Here is a 23,498-nt window from a genome sequence, read left to right on the forward strand (position 1 = left end):
TGCCTTCCCAGAATAATGAATTCTCAGCATTGTGCCCTCTAAATGCACTTTACACTGATTTAGGATTGTTTGTACGCTCTCACCAATGTCCCATCTCTCCTACCTTATTCATGCCTAGCATTATTTTTAACTTTAATTACATTTGGCCCAGCCATAGATTTTAATTGTGTGTTGTATTACTGTCATTGTATATTGCTTTGTTGTTTGTGAGTTTTATTTAATTGTTTTACTGTTGTTGTTATTTCTTGTATTGATGTATTGTGGGCCTGGCCTCATGTAAGCTGCACCGAGTCCCTTGAGGAGATGGCAGCGGGGTATAAATAAAGTATTATTATTATTATTATTAAAGGTAAAGGTAGTCCCCTGACATTAAGTCCAGTCATGTCTGACTCTGGGGTGTGGTGCTCATCTCCATTTCTAAGTTGAAGAGCCAGCGTTGTCCGTAGACACCTCCAAGGTCATGTGGCCGGCATGACTGCATGGAGCGCGTTACCTTCCCGCCGGAGCGGTACCTATTGATCTACTCACATTTGCATGTTTTCAAACTGCTAGGTTGGCAGAAGCTAGGGCTGACAGCGGAAGCTCATGCCGCTCCCCGGAATCGAACCTGCGACCTTTCGATCAACAAGCTCAGTAGCTCAGTGCTTTAACCCACTGCACCACCAGGGGCTCCATATTTTATAAATTATTATTATTATTATTATTATTATTATTATTATTATTATTGGGTCCTTTTTTCATGCCAGGAGTGACTTGAGAAACTGTTAAGTCAATTCTGGATTGAGAAAATTGGCCGTCTACAAGGACGTTGCCCAGGGGATGCCCAGATGTTTTGATTTTTTACCATCCTTGTGGGTGGCTTTTCACATGGGCCCGCATGGAGTTGACAGAGGGAGCTCATCCGTGCTCTGCCCAGATTCGAACCTCCAACCTGTTGGTCTTCAGTCCTTCCGACACAAGGGTTTAACCTATTGCACACTGGGGGCTCCACGTTGGGTACTACACCTAGTAAACATAAGGAATAATTTGGAATTAAGGGGAGCCAGCATGTCTAGTAATGACTGGCCACTTTTTAAAGATTCAACCTCTCTTTGTTATCTTGGAAAATGAGAGTTACACTAAAGAAAAGGCAAGTAACAAAACCCTCAACTGTATTTCATTTTAGAAGACGTTTTTGAGGAACTTTCTTTAAAAAGGAGAGAGAACCAGATTTATCCATGACCACAAAAGAGAACTGGTGAGTGCATACATTTGTATCCCTAGAGCTATTAAACTTCTCAGTGATGTGAACCAGATGGAAACTAAGACAAAAGAATTCACAACTCATGGTAGACTGATTTGAATTCCTTTAATTTCACACAATGAATAACATATGAATAGGATTAACTTTTTTTCCTTTTTTTCTTGTATTTTTTTTTAATAGTTAAGTGCTCTATACTGTGCTAACCTGATTTGGTAGCGAAAGGAGCTTCCTTTTAGAAAAAAAAAATGTTTAAAAACCAACATTGAAAATCATGAAAAAGCATGACATTTCCGCATGCCAGATGTACCTAACCCTCAAATAACAGCAAGTCTGTATCCATTTTTTAAATGTACAAAAATGCCTCATGAATAAAAACCGTTACAAAAAGAACATTTCAAACAAATGTACAAGTTTTTGTCTTGCCTCTATATTCAATAAAATACAAATACATTTTTTTTGCTCTAAAATATGTTTACATACAATCAAAGGAGAACATGCAAATTACACGTTAAAAAAGGCATTTAAAAACCACTTATGAATACAAACTAAAAAGTAGCCAGCACGACTTATAGAACAATCTTGTGCCCCGTTCATTTTTGTAGGATTTTTTTTATATTTTTGAAATACAGTATATACATATTTAACACTTTGTGTGCATTTAGTATCATCATCATCATCATTTAAGAAACAGCATTAAAAAAAATAAACCAATTGACATGGGCATGTACCATTTTTTTCTTTTTTTTTTCCTTCCCATGTTGACAAAATTGGCATCTCCTTTTCCTTTATTTCAATTTCTTTTTCTTTAACTGAAGGGGAGGGGGAAACAAGCTTGTAAATGATTGCTTGTTTTATTACTTCGTAGGCAGGCATTTTATGAAGATCTCCAATAAATTTCCTTGGTTGAAATGTGCTTCTGATTAACAACCCAGTCCTAAGAATTTTTTTTCTTTTTTTTTTTGCCGTGCTAGCAATTTAATGGTTTGGATGGAGCAAATCCAATAGCGTCATTAAATTTCCAAACAATAACGTTAGGCCAATGTTGCCAGCAAGATATGCTCCTGCAAATGTTTAGAATTGAGTGTAAATCAGGAATTGTTGCACCTTAGTTGCTAAATAGTTGTGTGTCTAAACAGAAAATGTAATTAGAAATAGACCTTGTTCCAGTTCCCACCGAAAAACAAAAAGATGAACATGTGCTGACCAGAATGCACAGAATTCAAAAGTATACATTTTCCGTATTGTCGAAGGCTTTCATGGCTGGAATCACTAGATTCTTGTGGGTTTTTTCGGGCTATAGAGCCATGTTCTAGAGGCATTTCTCCTGACGTTTCACCTGCATCTATGGCAAGCATCCTCAGAGGTAGTGAGGGCATATTTAACGTCACCCCAACTTTTTAAAAGGAAAAAAAAATATGCAAGAGGGGATGGGGGACAGAGTTCAGAGCATCTTTTTTGTTATCTTCATCACTGATGGGCCAAATAGGAAGCATAGCAAACGAACTGACACATCACCAGAGCAAAATTATACTTTCATCATCAGTTGCATTATTGGCACTGATGTTTCAGTGTGTTGACATTTTGGCTTGTATGCACAAGTACTGAGATTGATTTTAATGGATTCTCCTGGCCCTTTCCTTCTCTCCTCAATATAAACTATTCAGCACTGGAATATGCTGCCTCAGAGTGTGTTGGAGTCTCCTTTGGAGGTTTTTAAACAGAGATTGGATGGCCACCTGTCGGGAGTGCTTGGATTGTGTTTTCTTGCATGTCAGAACTCTTCCTTGACTCCATGACAATTTAACATAGGTGGACCATATAGTAGTTAGCATTTCATTGGAAGAATAGTGTGGTCTAGGGACTTGCTCAGAATCAGGCAAGGATAGCTAGGATAGCTAAACACTTTTGATTTTGAATGAATAGACCCCATCCATAGTCTCCATTGCAATATCCATTCATACCTTCACTTTTGAGTTGGCGGGATGAGCATTAAAGTGGACTAATATGGCCAGAAATATCCACCTGCCTATATAATCTTACTCCTGTGTGTATGTGTAAGTATGAATTTCCATGATCTTCTGATACATCTGTTTTTGGAAATTTCAATGTTTCTACAATCAAATCAAGGTAAATGGAGGAGTAGGGTTCTTTTTTAAGTCTTCCTACAATTCTGGAATATATAGTTCAAATCCCTATTTGGCCATGAAAACCCTGTGGGTGACCTTGGGCAGGTCCTGGAAGCAAAGCAAGGTGGGTTCTGGCTAGTAGTTGGATGGGAGATCATTAACAAATACTAGATGCTGTAACTTATATTTCAGAAGGAACTGGCAAAACTACATCTAAGTAGTCCTTGCACAAGAAAACGCTATGAAATTCATGTGGTTGCCATTAAGTTGACAGGTGACTTGAAGGTGTGGATTGAGAGAGAACAATGAATGAAAAATACTACCTGAAATACTAATGAGAAATAACACATGATTTATTTGCTTTCATGGGGCTTTTTGCACCTTTCATGAGTTTTGTGCCCCAGGAAATGTTAAGGGCTGACTATATTTGAACATGCATTTCAGCTCGTGTGAATGAATGTAAACAATGAATATGAATTAAAAATGCTTACAGAAATGCAACCTTAAAAATGTTAAAAATCTCTAATTTAAAAATAATAACCTGCAGGTACATAAAATGGACACAGAAGTGTAAACAAGAATAAGTCCACAGAAACAGAGTTGTCAAATGGGCACCTCAGCTGTTCAAGCGTGTTTCCATTTTATGTGCCTATGCTTTTAAAGGTGTCAAAGGTAGATCAGTCATAAGAAATTGGGACTGAAAGAAAAATCTGCAGTGATCAGATTAATGAGAACACATTCCCTGTATCTCAAGTGCTTTCTGATGTCAAAACACTCAGAGCTGCTAACATTTTTTCCTTTATGAGGATTTATATTTGCATTGAAAAAAGCAAGTGCCTTGTAATGTGAGGATCAAAGAATCATTTGAGTTGACAGATGTTCAATGGCTCAGCACCAATCTTGCTATAAAAGAGTTATCCCTCAATCTGTGAGCCATCAAGGCAAAGAATAGCCACTGGCTACGGATGGCACAGAGGCTTTTTGCAGCCGAGAACAGATGAAGCTGGCATTTTTTGATTTCTGCCAGGTCCTACTGGGTTTTCTGTAAATGGTTAACAAGCTACATGATTTGGTTTGGAGGGTTACAACTTGTGCATGCTAGCCATTAGGAAAGAAGCATGAGTTGAGTGCGAAATGTCTGGGTTGTCCATTGTTGTCTGGAGAAAAGCATCAGTGAGCTGCTGCAGACCTTGGCATCTCCCACATTTCTTCTTCTATTCTCACATTACACAAAACCATTCTTCTTTGAAGCATACATCTCTCTCTCTCTTTCTCTTTTTTTTTTGGGGGGGGGGGATCCAAAATTTTGCTAAAATACTATTCTGTGTACAGGAACACTTTTACTCAGGTTGATAAGGATCATGGCCAAATGGGGACTGTGTAGGGAATGGATGGTTACACCTTGTCAAAAAAAAATCATAACTATGTTCACTAATGAGTGATAGATCAGACTTTCCAAAAATCAGTGGTGGATGGAAGCAGTAAGCTGATTCTTGAGTCATATGGTGCAGCTTTCATAACTTTTATATCACATTGCATATTAGCACAATGTGAGATCAGTAGATTGTCCACCAAAAAAAGGTTGCATGAATTCAAAACACACAGCTACTTTAGGTGAGTATCCCATTGGAGTGGGGTGGTGGTGGTGTTAAAACCAATTTTGCTCTGCTTGGACAAAGGATGGGATACTTTGGAGCAGGCATGGGCAAATTTCAGCTCTCCAACTGTTTTGGACTACAACTCTCACAATTCCTAACAGCCTAAGGGCCAAAGTTTGCACATGCCTGCTCTAGAGTTTGACAAAAATCTGGAGTATGTCACAGCTTCAGGGCAATCCAGACAACAGGATCAGGTTTGATTTGGCCCAATCTGTTCTCCAGACTGTACACTGGTGCCATTCCTCCTTCGTGGTCACTGCAGGGGACTCTACTGACATAGAGAGCAGGGCATCTACATGACCAGCATTACAAAAGGACCATCCTGCTCCGTTCCTGGTCATATGGGTGCCTTTTCCGGTTTTCGAATGAGGTATCCGCATGACCAGGAGGGAGAGAGTATTTCCTCCTTTGTGTTGGACACATGGGTGCTCTATTCTCAAGTCAACAGAGGCATCTGCAACAGTCATAGATGGAGTTCAATGGCTAGTAAGAATGGCAATTGTGATGAGATGGAGGAGGTGAAATGCATGTGGCCCCAGCAGAGTGAAGGTACTCTCAAGCCATGTAAACAACTGCTCTGGAAACTGCCCAGCAATTAAGACTGCTACACAACAAAACTGATGCTTAAACTGGCCTTAAGTAGATAAAAATGGATGGAAGAAAATAAAATCCTAAAAATTATTTCGATTTCGAAATAAGGTAGTTGTGTTAAGAATCCTATCGTATCCTACAAACAAACACATGAATGTTTGTGCATGGTAACCCATTTCATCAGATGCATGTTCCAAAATATCTATTGTTTTAAACAATTCCTTTGTGTATTACTGAACCACCTTTTTCAAGTCTCAAAAGCAGAAACAATGCTACCACTGTGCAACCCTATCATGGTAAAATTTACAGGAAAAAGAAAGAAATTGCTCATCACTGAATCTTAATTTTTCTTTTTTTAAAAAAAGCAAGCAAAGTAGGATTACTCCAATGAAACTTGCCCTCAAAACTTTTGCTCAGTCTGAATTGTTTGACTTCAAACAACATAATAATGATTATTTATGGATTTTGCAATGCAAAATTGTTTTGGATGAAGATATGTAGCCAAGTTTTTAAAAATATTGGTCAATAAAATAACACTTCGAGTTTGAACTGGACAAGTGAAACTGACAATTTAGAGAGACAATTTAGGACACTGTTTGTGTGCATGCAGACTGATTTTTCCCCATTTTTCGTCATAATTACAATATGTACAAAAAGGAAAAAAAGCCAAAGTATTTTTTTTCATTAAGGCAACCACAATTTGAGGGGATGGGGAAGAGTGTCCAAAGTGGTATTAGTACAACGGCAGTGGTAATACCCTTTGAACATTTCAATCATCTTCAAGATATATATATTTTAGATAAGAACACTTAATCCTTTTATATTTGAATTCACAAAATGCCTGTCAAGAAATATTTTTTTCCTCTGCTCTAAATTTCTGGGTGAAAAGTTTTTGAAGCACTTTCACTGTTTCTGTGGTTTTATGTATATGTATAGATTTGCTTAGGAAAACCAGGTGAAGACATTGCTATACTGCTTGGATGCAAACATACAGAAAATGTTTGTCCCCAAGTCTCCCAACTGATGTGGAAACAGTAGGAAATATTTGAAGTCCTTGCCTTTTAATAAGACTAGCAATCCTGCTGGTTTTTGCTGATGTGTTCCAAATTCTCTTCTGCTCCCCAAATCAGCTGGGTGGACCATTGCTTCCATCACCAGAAGGACATGCCAGTCAATTTGGTAGTGAAAATCTGGCATCTCTTCTGACAAGAAATGCTAAGTTTTTCATTATGCCACAGAAGGGTCATTAGAAATTTCCTTGGTTTTGGTGGGGGGCTTCACTCATCCTCTCTATATTACTCACATTAGGAACATTTTTGAGGAATGGGGAAGGAAAAAAAACCCCTAAGCTTCCCAAGTTAGCTGTCCTGCGCCTGCCCAGAGATTCTTAAAAAAATACTCCAAACCCGGTAAGACAAATTAACAATATTTTTGCAAAGCAGATTAAAACCAAGATGAGGAATTTACACTTTTTTTAAAAAAAAAGAGAGAGCAGAAGTTACTTCCAAGGGTTGCCAATTTTGTTCCTTACAGGCGCTCTTACTACTTAAACAGCTGAATGGCAAAGAGAACTCTAATAAGTGCAATGCTTTTTTTTTCCTTTCAGGTGAACAGCAGTGACTGAAAAAGCTGCTGGTGATATGTTTCTTTCTGCCACACATCTATTTAAAAGCTGCAGAAGCCTCTATTTGGAAGGGCGATGGCAATCCTGGTAGGGATAATATTAGTCCTGCCAAGTGTGAAGCTCTGGTGACTTTGGGTGAACCCCCCTTCCTTTCTGATACACAAGAAACACAACTTTGGGCATTGTTGCTGTTGTCCAGAGAAAGTCTCCCCAAAAGACAGACTCGCTAGGTTTAGAAAGCCTTGCTCTTGATCCCCTCCCTTAATAAGAATATTGTTACTGGTCATTCCTGTCTGGTTTCTGAATGGCTGCTGTGCTACCGAAATACAGAGCAAGTCTGATGCTGTAAATGTAGAAGATGTTGAGTGGAGGGTCCCATCGCAGAGCTCTGGTCCACTGGTCCCAGGACACTCACCATCCAACACTGTCCTCTGATTGGCCATGTCTGTTATTAGGTTTCACTTTCACTTCCTCTTGTTTTCCGGTGCCTTTTCACCTTCACTGCCACCTCCTCTTCCTCCAGACATTGTTGCAAATTGTTTTTCCTTTTCCCAACCCTTGCTGTCCGTGAAGAGGGGGCTGGGGTCGGAGGAGGGGGCGGAGGCAGCGGCGTCGCTCGGGCCATATGTACGACAGCCTCAATGGTGGCTGTTATCGTATCTTGATGGGCCGCTTGTTCCAATATTAAAGGATTCAGCGCAAATCTTTGACCTCGTTTGCAAGGCAGGTCAACACATTTCTCCAAAACGGGCATTTGGTCTCTGGAGTCGTCGTCGAAAGACGAGGGCTGTTTCCGGGGACGTCCTCGCCTCTTCTTGACAAAGTTATTGCCTGTCTTTGATTGTCTCTGCAGCCGCTTGGCTTTCAGGATTTTGTTGACGTGATCCAGGTTCTTCTTGGTGGAGAGAATCTTGGTGTAGTTACACATCTTCCGCACCTCGCACTGGATCGCTTCGATCTCACAGCGCTTGAATCGTTTCTTGAGCGGTGAGCTGGCTGCAAAGCAGAAGGAAAGGATGAGGTGATTAAGTTAGGAAACAACTGGAATTGGCATCTCAGTCTGCAAAAATAATGGCTGAAAAATGATGAATGCCGACCAATAGGAAGATTTGCTGGGGCTGCGGATTATGAATAATGGGGAAAGATGGGGAAATGGCATACTGAAAAGCATAATAGAAAATATTTCAAAATTATTTATGATAAAGGCATTCAAAGAAGAACAATCATTTATATCGTAAGCCTGTAAACATGTCATTAAAATTACCTTGGTAGATTGTATGAATTAATGAATTAAAGGAGTGCAGAAATTAGAAATTGTTTTAATATCCTGAGATTAATGTTTACAGTTTCATCAGACAGGAACTTCTGACAGTGATTTTGTTGTTTGCCCAATAGTAAGGCCAAAAAGACGTCTTACAAATACAGAACCTCTAACACTCGGAAAACCTCTTCAAATGGCTGAAAATAGCCACAAAAGCTAACTTCTAGTGAGTTAGGCCTTATTGGTACAACCTACAGGAAGGTCGTGGAGTGAAATTATCCCTTTTCCCATGAACAGTTGATTCAAATGTGTGATCAAATAGCCATAGGAAGTTATAGGCTCAATTCAACCTGTTGAAGAGGTGAGGTGAACTCTTCAAAACATGCCTTCCAAGCTGTAGAGAGTAGCAGAGCAAAGCTTGGTTCATGTTGCTCCATCTCAAGGCTATTTTTGTACTTCTGTATAACTTTTTCTATAGTCATAAAATAGGTGAAGTGTCTTTCCTGGAAATTTCAAGGAGTGTCTTTGCCTCTAATATCCTTCCCTCTAATGAGCAGTCGGGGTTTATTTCCTGAAGTGTGGACTGTTTGGATCTTCTCGCAGTCCAAGGCACTCTCAGAACTTTCCTCCTGCACCACAGCTCAAAAGCATCTCTCTTCTTTCGCTCAGCCTTCTCTATGGTCCAGCTTTCACATCCATAGGTTACTACGGGGAATACCATTGCTTTAACTATGCGGGTCTTGGATACTCACATATAAGTCTAGAAATTTTAGTCACAAATTTGACTAAATTGACTACTGTATATTATACAGTACTTTGCTTATTTAGAATTAAACCAATGAACACTTTCTCCCTACTCAGCTCAAAGGAAAACACACTGCCCTTGAATTAGCCTTCTAGTATGAGTTAACAATCTTATTAATACTTACTAGGGATATGTTTAGTAGAATGCACTTAAAGGAATAAATGGCACCCCACTTTCATTGATACACTGAGATACACAAAATTCTTAATTGTGATCTCAAGCAACTCTGTCCTGACTCTCTTGCTGCTGTTTGTTCATTTCTTTTTAAAGGATTTCTCTTACAGTTTTCTCTTTTAACGAAAACCTTTTTGCCAAAGACAACTATAAGCTAAATGAATTTTGAACATCAGCAAATCACGGAGGTAAAATGAACCATTTGCCTATTCACTCTGGAGTCTGTTTCACTATGTTCAATGGGATAATAGTGCCAAGTGAGTGAATTTAGGACTGCGGCTGAATCCTATCCATGCAATTGTAGCACACCAATAATCCTTGAATAATAAGGCCTGTACTTTTCCCCTTCTAAAGATGATAAGCAGCTGTTAATGAGCACTATTAAGACCTCATTCTGGTATCTTTTGGATCTATTTTACATCCCTGCTCCCCAAGCAGTCGATGTGTATATATACATATTGATTTACTAAGGCTACACTCCATGCATCTGGAAAAGTGGGCAAGCTTATACCAAATAAAGTGTATTTGTTGTTATTGTGCCAAATCTCTTGCCAGAATCCCGTTGGTGTTCTACACATTTGCAGGAGTTAATTGATGCAAAACATCAGCATTCAATTCAATGTGGTGGCAAGAGAGTTTGAACATGAGGGTGCCATTATGCAGGTAGATGTGGTCTATACATGGATGTTTACACACATTGCATATGCACGGAGTTTGCACATAGATGCACAAATGCATTTTGTTGTGCATTCGGCAGCATATTTGGTGTCCTGGTTCAGTTGTGCAATGCATAGTAAAGGTAAAGGTTTTTTTCCTGACATTAAGCCCAGTTGTGTCCGACTCTGGGGGTTGGTGCTCATTTCCATTTCTAAGCCAAAGAGCCGGTGTTGTCCTTAGACACCTCCTAGGTCATGTAGCCAGCATGGCTGCATGGAGTGCCACATATTTATTTCATAAAATTTCAGTGAAGGCCCTCCTACTGTCACTTTCCCTGGTGGGATGGATACAGAGTGGCTGACACTTCCAACGAGTGCCTTAATCATTGAAAGCCCACTACGGGTGCTGTTACTGCCCACCATTTTGGAAACCCCAAGCGACGCAGATGATGCTTACCTGCTTCTGATGGTGCTGTGGCTGATGAAGGTAAGAGGGAGAGAATGGGGGCTGAGGACATTGCAATGCCGTCAAGAGATGCTGGTTTCCGACGGGTCATCACAGCAGAAGTAGAACCCTCGTTTTTATTGTGATGCGAATTCTGGTCTGCTTTTAGATGAGAACTGGTATTTCCTGCAGAATAAAAGAAGAAATGATGGCATTTATCAGGTGGGGAAATTCAGCTAATCAGAAATATACCGTAAATGCCTTGCTGGACTTCAAAGGGAAACGAGCGCCCCAGCATTCTTCACTTATAAATGTGCTGCTAATAATGGAGTTTTGATACTAGAGAGGATTATGAACTTTTTTATTGGGTTTCAGTCCTTTTTTCGCCTGCGGACATAACATAAACATTGATTCCTAGCCAACCCATTATTGCCTCCCAAGTCTATTTTTAAAACAATATGAGGAAAGATTATAATCACATCCCTGTTAGGGGCTGTTTTTCCATGTGCCTCCATGTACTCGTGTATCTTATCACACAATTACAAGCACTTGGACAGACAGGAATCTCATTACAGTCCAACCACTTCCCCTACAGCAGAATCTCCCACACATTATCAACCCAAGATAGCAGGTAAGATAGCTTCTCACTTGTCAGTCCTATCCACACAATAGGGTTCACACCTGATTTCTCAAAAATTACTACCATTAGCCTCCTCTTCATCATCCTATTTGTTCTCCACCTTTTCTCCAAGAACACAGATGGAGAACGATAACCAAGGCTAATTTTTATTTCAACTCAAAGTAAATACATTGGGGTTGGAGGGCTGGATTGGTCCCAGAGTGAAAGTTGGACTTGAGCATGGGTTCTTCTAGGTATGTAAAACCAAAGGTCACTGCTGTTGGATATCTCACATATCCTCTTACATCTTTGGAGCATTATATTGCCCTGCCGAGTTTGTGATTTCATAGCATTCAGAATTGAGATGAGTAGCTTTCCTGTGTCGATTTCAGATAACAAAGCAGAAATGTGCAAACCACATGAGATGGTGTCATAAGTCATAAAAATGTGCAACAAATTAAGAGCCATGCCAAAATTTCAAAGATGGAAACAATTGTAGCATGTGTACAGATATATGTGTGTGTGTGTGTGTGTGTATGAGAGAGAGAAAGAGAGAGAGAGAGAGATGAGAGAGAGAATATATATGAAGGATATAATAATGCTAAGCACCTCCTGGATTCAACATCTGTTGATAATTAAGCAGAAGATCCTGTATAAAAAGCTCTGTGAAAACTAGCAGCTGTAACCCCTCGACCTCTATTGATAAAAACCCCCCATCAACTCCACCCCCTCCAACCAAGTCTTCTGTGAAACTGCAATCCGCCATATCAAGGGGCAGACATCCATTTTCCAAAGGTAATCCCTCACAAAGCACTTATCCTCTCCAAATCTCTACCTGCACACCGCGTTTGCATTAGGGACTCTTGATTTATGGATCCTTGCTTCTTAGAGGCAGGAGCCTACTTCCTGTTGCTGTGGTTACTTGGATCCTGGTTCAAGGCCCCCACTTCAGAATGGGTGGTGTGCCCCAGCATTGAACAGCTAGAGTTTATTGACTACCTTAGGTGGCTTCAAAGGTCAAAGACCAAAGTGCTGCTGCCTGCCTTTAGGGGGAGTCAATATTTGCAATATTTGTATTTTGCTTCCTCTGAAGATGTTGAGAGGGGGGCACATGTGGTTGCCACCTATCTGGGTTTACCAAGGTCACACAACCCACTGAAGAGCACAGCATCGTCTTGGGAAGCTGTTGCAAATTTGACAAGCGACTTCAAAGAGCCTTCTGTCCAACTGTCGGTGCATCATTACTTCTCCACAGGGCCATTCCTATTATATCGTAAGACCTCACTTTTGTTTCTAATTTATTTTGAGCCCCTTTAGAAAAATAACCCACTCCCTCTGGAATGTTCAGTCCAGATGGTGGCATGTTAAGGCCTTCCTAAGGAAGTAGCCAGATGAAATGTCAAAAGCAAAGCTCGACAAAATATTGCAATGCCACCCCACAGAACATTAACACTTACTCTTGGCAACAGCAGTTAGGCTAAAGCAAATGGGATCCATGGCTCAGTGAGAGAGAGCATGATTTGGACATACAGTAGGGGCCTCATATCCATACTGAGTATTTGTGCCAAGTATGGTACAGATCCACCACGGTTTGAGTCTACAGTGCTATCTGGATGTAGGTGAACTATTTTATTTATTATTTATTTAGCGATTTTGTATACCGGTCTTCTCACCTCCATCGAGGGACTCAGGCCGGTTTCCAACAACAATATTACAAACAATCATTAAAACATCATAATTCAAAGTACACTAAAACATTAAAATAGCAAGTACAGTCATAATTACAGTGGTCAGTCATCATCCTACAACTACAACTCCAAAACTCAAGGTCAATGCCCACCAAACCTTTCTAGTATTTTCTGTTGGTCATGGGAGTTCTGTGTGCCAAGATTGGTTCAATTCAATCATTAGTGGAGTTCAGAATGTTCTTTAATTGCAGGCAAACTATAAACCCCAACAACTACAACTCCCAAATGACAATATCAACCCCCCCCCCAAACCCCACCAGTATTCAAATTTGGGCGTATTGAGTATTGGTGTCAAATTTGGTCCAGTGAATGAAAATGCATCCTGCATATCAGATATTCACATGATGATTCATAACAGTAGTAAAATTAGTTATGAAATAGTTATGGTTGGAGGTCACCACCACATGAGGAACTTGTATTAAGGGGTTGCGGCATTAGGAAGGTTGAGAACCATTGTTTTAGTCAGAATTTCTTAACACTTAAGAAATATTTTTTAACCATTTTCCGAATATATTTAATATTAGATTGTCCTTATGGTCTATTCCAATCTAGCATTCGGTGATGCTATGAATAATGCAATATTTTTGCCCATAGTTCAATGTTCTCTTGTGATCAACTGAAAAAAAAATGATCCAGATATTTTCCAATTTTAGCCTTGTTGAAGTTTTATTTTTCTGTTACCCACCACAGTAGTAATATAGTATTCCCTATTCTCTAAAGGACGAGAACATACTCAACATTTGGCATCACTCTAAACCCTTGATAAAGAAGTCATTGACTTCTGTAGAAAGGGTTTCTTGGCTTGCTGAAGACCTGGGATAATGTTCTTTCTCTCTTTCCACACTTCTTGGCAATAAAAATACAGTTATAATAAAATAAATAATTCAAAATGTTTTGCCTTTTCATGACACAAAACAGCTGCTTCTGAAGGCAGCTTCCCCACTTTGCTTCATGGTTATAACCAAGACAATTGTGGCAAGTTCTTGATGGTATGGGGATACCAAATTACCTTGTCTGTCTCCTCAGGCATTTGTAAAACGACCAATTAGCAACAGTAAGAACTGATCATGGAACAGCAGACTGGTTTAAGATTGGGAAAGGCGTATGGCAGGGTAGGGTATACTCTCACCCAACCTTATATGCAGAATACATGCAATGTGGGGACTTGACAAATCCAAGGCTGGAGTTAAAATTGCTGGAAGAAACATGAACAGCCTTTATGCAGATGACACCACTTTGATGGCCAAAAGCGAGGAGGAGCTGAGGAGCCTTCTAATCAAGGTGAAAGAAGAAAGTGCAAAAGCTGGGTTGAGTTAAACATAAAAAAACAAGATTATGGCAACAAGACTGATTGACAACTGGAAAATAGAGGAAGAAAACGTGGAAGCAGTGACAGACTTTGTATTTCTAGGTGCAAAAATGACTGCAGACAAAGGCTGCAACAAGGAAATCAGAAGACATTTACTTCTTAGGAGGAGAGCAATGACCAATCACGATAAAATATTGAAGAGTAGAGACATCATATTGGCAACGAAGATCCGCATAGTCAAAGCAAAGGTATTCCCTATAGTAGCTTATGGATGCAAGAGCTGGACCATAAGGAAGGCTGAGTGAAGGAAGATAGATGCTTTTGAACTGTGGTGTTGGAGGAAAATTCTGAGAGTGTGCCTTGGACCGCGAGAAGATCCAACCAGTCCATCCTCCAGGAAATAAAGCCCGACTGCTCACTGGAGGGAAGGATATTAGAGGCAAAGATGAAATACTTTGGCCACATCATGAGAAAACAGGCAAGCTTAGAGAAGACAATGATGCTGGGGAAAATGGAAGGAAAAAGGAAGAGGGGCTGACCAAGGGCAAGATGGATGGTGCCCTTGAAATGACTAGCTTGACTCAGAAGGAGCTGGGGGTGGTGACAGCCAACAGGGCGCTCTGGCATAGGCTGGTCCGTGAGGTCACAAAGGGTTGGAAGCGACTGAATGAATAAATCACAATAAATGACCAAGACATGGAACTTTCCTTAAATTCAGCATTGTTGGATGACACTGGAGAAAGTCCTTTAGGGGTTTTTTCCTTTCCCCCTAACCCAGAGTATCCCGTTTTCAATTCCTCCTTTGGCTATGCATCCTATGCTTTCAACATGGGACTCCTTTGTACTCCCTTTTTATTTCATTATGAGCTGCATTTGTGACAAAATGCATCTCGAAACATCACCTGGGTCAGACGATTTGCATTTTGATTGCTATCTTGAATAAGACTGAGAAGAAATATGATAAGCACGAAACCTCATTTTTTTAAAAAAAGAAGTGAAGAAAGAAAATGAAATCAGACTCATCTGAAGTGGATCACTGAGACTGATGCTTTGCTTCATAGCCCAGAAGAGAGAACAGAATTGCAATTTGATAAATACAGCAAAGAGAAGTAATTCCTCTTCTTAAAGTAATGCTCGTGCCGCCTCGATGTGACAATCACCATCACTTATATTCAAAGGTGCACTTTGTATCCAATGGCATACATTGGGTTCTTGGTATCCGCTGGAATTTGGGTCCCTTATGGATACCAATATATGTGGATTCTCAAGCCCATTGTATAAAGTGCTGTCATCAAATAGTACCCCTTATACAAAATGGCAAAATCATGCTTTGCTTTTTGGATTTTTTCTGACAGATGACCATCCATACTCTATTTATTCATGCTGTGAATGATGGAACATGGAGTCCAATTGTACTTCTATTAACAGCATCTGCAGAATCAGAACATTCCCAGATCCTGTACCTTCTTTGATGCTAACCCCCCCCCCCCTTGTTCAATAGGGTTTTACCAGGAAATCTGGAATAGGTTGTAATGTTATATTGGGAGAAGCCCTGAGAATGGGTGTGAGAGGCGGACTGTTGCAAAAGCCTGGGAGTATGATCTCTTTTATGCAATTCCGTTGAAATAACAAAAGTATTGAAGTCGGGACAAGGAAAACAGATAGCATCACTCCTGAAAAGTTAGAAGTTTGACAATAGAAGCAACACAAAGAAGTGTGGACCCATACAAAAGTAGTGGAATGTTCTGAATTACAAATCCTTATCATGGCTGACCCTATAACTCAGGAATGGGCAAACTCTGGCTCATGTGTTTTGGACTTCAAGTCCCACAATTCTTAACAGCTGGTACCCATGCCTGATGTTTACTTCTTGGGAGGAGAGCAATGACCAAACTTGATAAAATAGTGAAGAGTAGAGACATCAGACTGGCAACAAAGATCCACATAGTTAAAGCAATGTTATTCCCCATAGTAATCTACAGATGTGAGAGCCAGACCATAAGGAAGGTTGAGCGAAGGAAGAGAGATGCTTTTGAACTGTGGTGTAGGAGGAAAATTTTGAGAGTGCCTTGGACCGCGAGAAGATCCAACCAGTCCATACTTCATACTTCAGGAAATAAAGCCCAACTGCTCGTTGGAGGGAAGGATATTAGAGGCAAAGATGAGGTCCTTTGGCCACATTATGAGAAAACAGGAAAACTTAGAGAAGACAATGATGCTGGGGAAAATGGAAGGGAAAAGGAAGAAGGCCCACCAAGGGCAAGATGGATGGATGGCATCCTTAAAGTAACTGGCTTGCCTCTGAAGGAACTGGGGGTGGTGACAGCTGACAGGGAGCTCTGGCGTGGGCTGGTCCATGAGGTCACGAATAGGCGGAAGTGACTGAACGAATAAACAACAAACTCCATGCCTGCTATAACTCCACTTACAATGTGTAAGGTCCCTTGAATCCCAAAGCTGGGGGAAAAGAAGAAATAAGTAAATAGGCTAAAATGTTTTTTCATTTCATTTCATTTACTTCGCTTATATACCGCAATTCTCAGCCCAGGGGTGACTCACTGCGGTGTACAACATAGAAAAACAGGTGCAAAATACAAGACATAGTGTTGTTGATGGTCTGGTTGAAGTTAATTAAATGAAATCTAACAAAGACAAATGGGCCATAAAAACTAAACACACATTTATAAGATCCGTGATACTTGTCTCAGTAGTAAGTAGTACAAGTGCAAAGGATCTTGGAATTTTTGTTGATGACAAATAGAACTTGAATCAACAGCATGACATTGCAGCAAAGAAGGCAAATGTTATTTTAGCTTGCATTAATACAGTGTTTCTCAACCTTCCTAATGCCACGACCCCTTAATACAGTTCCTCATGTTGTGGTGACCCCCAACAAAACACTATTTTTGTTGCTACTTCGTAACTGTAATTTTACTCCTGTTATTGCAATGTAAATATCCGATATGCAGGATGTATTTTCATTCACTGGACCAAATTTGACACAAATACTAGATTTGCCCAAATTTGAATAGTGATGGAGTTGGGGGGGGGGGGGGGGAGGTTAAGATTGTTATTTGGGAGTTGTGGTTGCTGGGGTTTATAGTTCACCTACAATCAAAGAGCATTCTGAATTCCACCAGCGATGGAATTGGACCAAACTTGGCACACAGAACTTCCATGATCAACAGAAAACACTGGAAGGGTTTGGTGAGCACTGACCTTGTGTTTGGGAGTTGTAGTTCACCTACATCCAGATAGCACTGTAGACTCAAACAGTGCTGGATCTGTACCATACTTGGCACAAATACTCAATATGCCCAAATGTGAACTCTGGTAGAGTTTGGGGAAAATAGACTTTGACATTTGGGAGTTGAGAGAACTGTAGACTCAAACAATGTTGAGAAACACTGCATTAATAAAAGGATATAGTCAAATTGGAGCAGATTCAGAGAAGGGTGGGATATGGAGCAGATTCAGAGAAGGGTAAGATGTGGAGCACACCAAAGAAAGTTAGGCCTTGACAAGAAGAGTGGTTTGGCCCCTTTTCAACAAAGGATGGACAGCTACCTTCTGAACATACTTTAGAGGGAGAACCTGCATTGAGCAAGCATTGGACCTGATGGCCTAGGACATTTCCCCTCCTGTTTTGAAGGGGATTTTAACTCATTAGTGAATGGAATCTGGCAATAGATTGAACTGAACTACCTACAATAACAGAGGACGCAGCACACAGTGGATTCTGACTTGGAAGCCCAAAGTTTTGTCCCCAAAAAAGCAGCTAAACTAATGCAATATAAATTTGCTCAACTGGGCAGCAGTAAACAAACTGAGAGCAAGTGCTATTTCCAAACTACTTATGACACACTTGTTCTTTGTATGTAGTGTTCTAGCTATTGACCGTATTAGCAGAACATGTCAAGATGTCTTGGAATGTGGCTCAGAATATTTTCCTCCTATTTAATTTAACTTGAAATCTCTAGGATCGTTCCAGTATTTCAGGGAGTTTGAAGATTTTCTTATGCTTCAGAGACTGGAACATAGAGCAATGGATTCAAATTACAGGAAAAGAGATTCAACTTCAATATAAACTACAACTTCCTGCTATTAAGAGGCATTTGACAGAGGAATATGCTGCTTAGGAGTTGTTTTTGACCTAAGATGAACCCATCAGAGGGTTTTCTTGGCAAGATGTTATCAGAAGAGGTTTGCCATTGCCTTTCTTTGTATAAATTTTTCTTTTTATACTTTTGACCATAAATAACAATACCTCTTGATGATGATGACAGAGTAACTGTAACTGATTTTGGGGGAGATGAATGTATGCAAATTATGTTAATGATTTACAAACTACTGGTATGAGTCCCTTGCTCATCTTGCCTTTTCTGGATGACAACATCCATCATCCCCAGGCCTGTAGCGGGGGGGGGGGGGGGGGGGTTAGGGGTTCAAACCTCCCCCCCCCCGAAATGTTTTTTTAAAAACTGGTTTACTCATGAATTTTAACTGGTTAACCAAATCCCCATGCTAAGTTTATGAGATGCAAAAAATTAAGAGTCCCTCCAGAACTGCAAGCACTATCTCAGGCAAATATTGACAATTTATTCACACTGTTTGGGACCCGCCTACCTGCGTGACTGCATCTCTGTGTACGAACCCACACGATCTCTTCCTTCATCTGGAGAGGCCCTACTCACGATCCCACCTGCATCACAAGTGCAATTGACGGGGACCAGGGGTAGAGCTTCCTCGGTGGTGGCCCCTCAATTCTGGAACTCTCTCCCTAAGGACATCAGGCAAGCCCCAGCCAGGATAACTGCATGCTCATCCCCCTCCAAACACCTACCCTTTTCACCTGGTCATGCCCAGCACTTTTTAATTTTAATTATTACATTTGGCCCTGCCACAGATTTTAATTGCGTCATGGTGTGTTGTTAATGTTATTGCCTTGTTTTTGAGTTATTTTGCTGTATTGTTCTTGTTTTTACTGTTGTATTTGGGCTCAGCCTCTTGTAAGCCGCACCGAGTCCTCTGGGTGATGGTAGCGGAGTACAAATAAAGGTTTATTATTATTATTATTACTGTCATTGTGGGGTGTGTGTGTTGAATGCTCTCATTAAGGAGGCCAGACTTGGTGGAGGTGGTTGACAGAGGCGGCGCTGCAGGCTATTGAAGGCTGCTCTGCCCCCTGCTGTGCTCTTTGCTTCAGCATGAGCTAGGAGGCAGATTTCAACCCCCCCCCCAGTGAAATTTTCAACCCCCTCCCTGAAAATTTCAACCCCTCCTGAATTTTTTTTTCTGGCTACGGCCCTGGTCATCCCCATTCTATATTCTGCAGTGAGAGAGGAAGAGAAGGAGAGCGAAGGCACCAGAGCCATCATTAGCTAGATCTCCCGATCTTTATCTTGCCTCATAGACCCTGAAGAACTAATGCCACGATGATAGCCTTGGAGAAGCCACTTAGGAATTGGATGAAGAGAAGTGATAGTGATGAACTCCCCAGCTAATAAACACCAAGCCCTTATTCCTGCCAGATGATCAATTCCTGCCTGTCCCGAGGCTTGTCTGATAGAGTCAATTCACTTGCCTCACTAATAAAGCCGGAGCCCAATATCAGATTAGAGCAGAGGCCGGCTTCTTAAAGCAACAGCCAAGAGGCCAAGCGCTTGTGTGTGCTTATCTCCCACTTCTTGCTGCAGCCATCTAGCAAGCTTCAAATCCTTCCTTTCCTTGGCTCAAATCAAACAGATTTCTCCACTTCCTACCCTTGCCCCCCCCCCCCCTCGAATTAGAAACAGCCATTCAGACAATTAATTTGTCACCTTGTTAGCGGAAATTTAATGCAACGCTCTAAAAGAAGTCTTGAGCATGATGATAAACTTGAGTCCCTTCAGGGCGCTTCCCTTTTCCCTAGGACTCGTTTCACATCCCATCTATTATGCAAATGACATGGGGAAAGAGCCATCTTCTTGCCTCCCTACGCTGATGGATTATGCAGAGTCAGCTGGGCTCAAACGAATGAGGTTAAATACGTTTCACCATTTCTGCTTTGCGCTGGGTCTCTCCGTGGATTGCAGTAAAGTTGACGCAGGGTGCACTGACACTGTCAGATTAATGCTATTCGATAGGACTTTAACTGCTGTGGCTCAATGCTATGGGATCATAAGAGTTGTAGTTTGGTGAGGCACCAGCCCTTGTAGAACTACAGCTCTCGGAATGTGATAGCATTCAACATTGAGCCATGGTGTCAAGAGGCATTAATTCCACAGTATAGATGCCTGGCTCGACAGCAGTACCAGTGAAAAAGATCTTGGAGTTCTTGTGGACAACAAGTTAAACATTAGCCGACAATGTGATGCGGCAGCAAAAAAAGCCAATCGGATTTTGGCCTGCATCAATAGGAGTATATTGTCTAGATCCAGGGAAGTCTTGCTACCCTTCTATTCTATTGTTCAGACTACACCTGGTATACTGTTTCCAATTCTGAGCACCGCAATTGAAGGGAGATGTTGACAAGCTGGAATGTGTCCAGAGGCGGGTGACTAAAATGATCAAGAGTCTGGAGAACAAGCCCTATGAGGAGTGGCTTTAACAGCTGGGTATGTTCAGCCTGCAGAAGAGAAACCTGAGAGGAGACATGATGACCATATAGTCATAGGGAGGAGGGAACAGCATTGTTTTCTGCTGCCCTGGAGACTAGGACATGGCTTCAAACTACAGGAAAGGGGATTCCACCTGAACATGAGGAAGAGCTTCCTGAATGTGAGAGCTGTTCAGCAGTGGAACTCTCTCTCTGCCCCGGAGTGTGGTGGAGGGTCCTTCTTTGGAAGCTTTTAAACAGAGGCTGGATGGCCATCTGTCAGGGGTGATTTGAATGCAACATTCCTGCTTCTTGGCAGGAGGTTGGACTGGATGGCCCATGAGGTCTCTTCCAACTCTTTGATTCTATGATTCTGTGATTCTATGATGGGTAACTTCTCATCCTTTCAAGGCCTTGGTACACTAGTGTTCTATAGGACTGGATGGACCTATCTAGATGGATGGACCTATGACATCACCCATATCAGTGCTTTCATTTCTGCTTATTTAGGGGAGTGAACTATCAAGAAAAAGAAGGTGGTTCTCTGGCATTTAAGACGACAACAACTATCCAGAGGAAATTAATATGAGCACATATATTTAAAGATCCAGAAGACTAGACTCCTTGCAGTGGACATGAGTAATCATTGGTTGTCCTTCACCATGATACTGCTTATCCGGATACCAAACCACCTTTTTGATATATCACGAACAACACTATGACCAACTTGGAGATCAACATAAAGGCAGATGTGTGCAGAACTATTACTTTTTGTGATGAAAATGCCGTTTCTCGTACAAAAAGAACTGCTTTTTGTACAAAAATGCCAAATGTGGAATATTTTAGGGAATGAATCCCAATTTATAAATAGTCTTCTAAAACCCTAGAGTTTTTGAACATTTTCTCATAGTGGGAAGAACATTGCTAAATTTACTCTTTGCTTCCTGCAAGAACAAAATTAGTGAAGAAGTGTTAATGATTGACATGATCGTCGATGAATAAAGAATTTATTAACTCAAGTATTAACTCCCAAGCAGTGCATCCGAAGGGAAAATTGTATAACTGTTAGTAAAAACTACATGTTGAATTAGTAAAAGTAAATAGCTGCAAAGCCTCTGGGCACGGATTTTCGGCATCTTCATGTTTGCTACAGTATTTGGCATGAAATGAATGTAAAATAATGTGGGTGGGCTAGTAGAGGGAAAGCACAACTGTTCAAGAGGTATTTAGACTCTATCAATCAAGGCGTTATGCAGTAACAAAACTGAGCATGCAGCCAAAACTTACAAAATTACTTATTACCCTTGATGTCATGCTACTTTGCTAGTGCTGGGTTTCCCAAAGCTATTAATTGATTCAAAAGACTTTCATCAAGTTTAGGGGTGAACAATGTGTAGTGGCCCAGCACTTCAAGTAGTTCACCTTTCCTGAATCCCTACCCTGATCATTTCCTACCAGTTTCCTCAAGCGCTCTTTCCCTACACATACTAAGAGCAATAAAATAATGATTTATATCAAGTTCATTGAGGTATGCATGAAGGAAAGGCTCTCCATCTCTCTCCCCCACCCCCCATTTACACAGATCCTCATGCACTGAGAGCAGCATTCAACCTGGGGGTCGGGACCCCTGGGTGGGTCGTGAGGATAGTTCAATCCCCTAAATAAGCAGAAATGAAAGCACTTATATGGGTGATGTCAAACAAGATAGGTCCATCCAGCCCTATAGGACACTAGTGTACCAAGGTCTTGACAGGATGAGAAGTTACCCATCATAGAATCAAAGAGTTGGAAGTGACCTCATGGGCCATCCAGTCCAACCCCCTGCCAAGAAGCAGGAATACTGCATTCAAATCACCCCTGACAGATGGCCATCCAGCCCCTGTTTAAAAGCTTCCAAAGAAGGAGCCTCCACCACACTCCGAGGCAGAGAGTTCCACTGCTGAATGGCTCTCACAGTCAGGAAGTTCTTCCTCATGTTCAGATGGAATCTCCTTTCTTGTAGTTTGAAGCCATTATTCCGCGTCCTAGTCTCCAAGGAAGCAGAAAATAAGCTTGCTCCCTCCTCCCTGTGGCTTCCTCTCACATATTTATACATGGCTATCATATCTCCTCTCAGCCTTCTCTTCTTCAGGCTAAACATGCCCAGCTCCTTAAGCCGCTCCTCATAGGGCTTGTTCTCCAGACCCTTGATCATTTTAGTCGCCCTCCTCTGGACACATTCCAGCTTGTCAATATCTCTCTTGAATTGTGGTGCCCAGAATTGGACACAATATTCCAGGTGTGGTCTAACCAAAGCAGAATAGAGCATGGGTAGCATTACTTCCCTAGATCTAGACACTATGCTCCTATTAATGCAGGCCAAAATCCCATTGGCTTTTTTTGCTGCCACATTACATTCCTGGCTCATGTTTAACTTGTTGTCCACAAGGACTCCAATATCTTTTTCACACGTACTGCTCTCGAGCCAGGCATTGCCCCCCATTCTATATCTTTGCATTTCGTTTTTCCTGCCAAAGTGGAGTATCTTGCATTTACCACTGTTGAACTTCATTTTGTTAGCTTTGGCCCATCTCTCTAATCTGTCAAGATCGTTTTGATGCCATTTGATATTATGTATGTATGTATGTATGTATCTGCAATCCACCCCATGAGAGTATTCCAC

At 41.0% G+C, this 23,498-nt stretch overlaps 1 protein-coding gene across 1 annotated transcript in view; it reads right to left on the reverse strand.

Moving 5' to 3' along the window:
- Nucleotides 1–1,331: 1,331 nt before the first annotated feature.
- The window catches only part of SETBP1 (SET binding protein 1), a 304,839-nt gene continuing 282,672 nt past the window's right edge, over nucleotides 1,332–23,498 (reverse strand). The window contains exons 4-5 of the mRNA XM_060761203.2: nucleotides 10,596–10,769; nucleotides 1,332–8,238 (exon numbers count right to left, since the gene is read on the reverse strand). Coding sequence (XP_060617186.2) covers nucleotides 7,694–8,238; nucleotides 10,596–10,769 — 719 coding nt within the window. The 3' untranslated portion in view covers nucleotides 1,332–7,693. The remainder of the gene's footprint in view (nucleotides 8,239–10,595; nucleotides 10,770–23,498) is intronic.

The sequence above is a fragment of the Anolis sagrei genome, chromosome 2 (genome assembly GCF_037176765.1).
Source record: "Anolis sagrei isolate rAnoSag1 chromosome 2, rAnoSag1.mat, whole genome shotgun sequence".
Lineage (NCBI taxonomy): Eukaryota > Metazoa > Chordata > Lepidosauria > Squamata > Dactyloidae > Anolis > Anolis sagrei.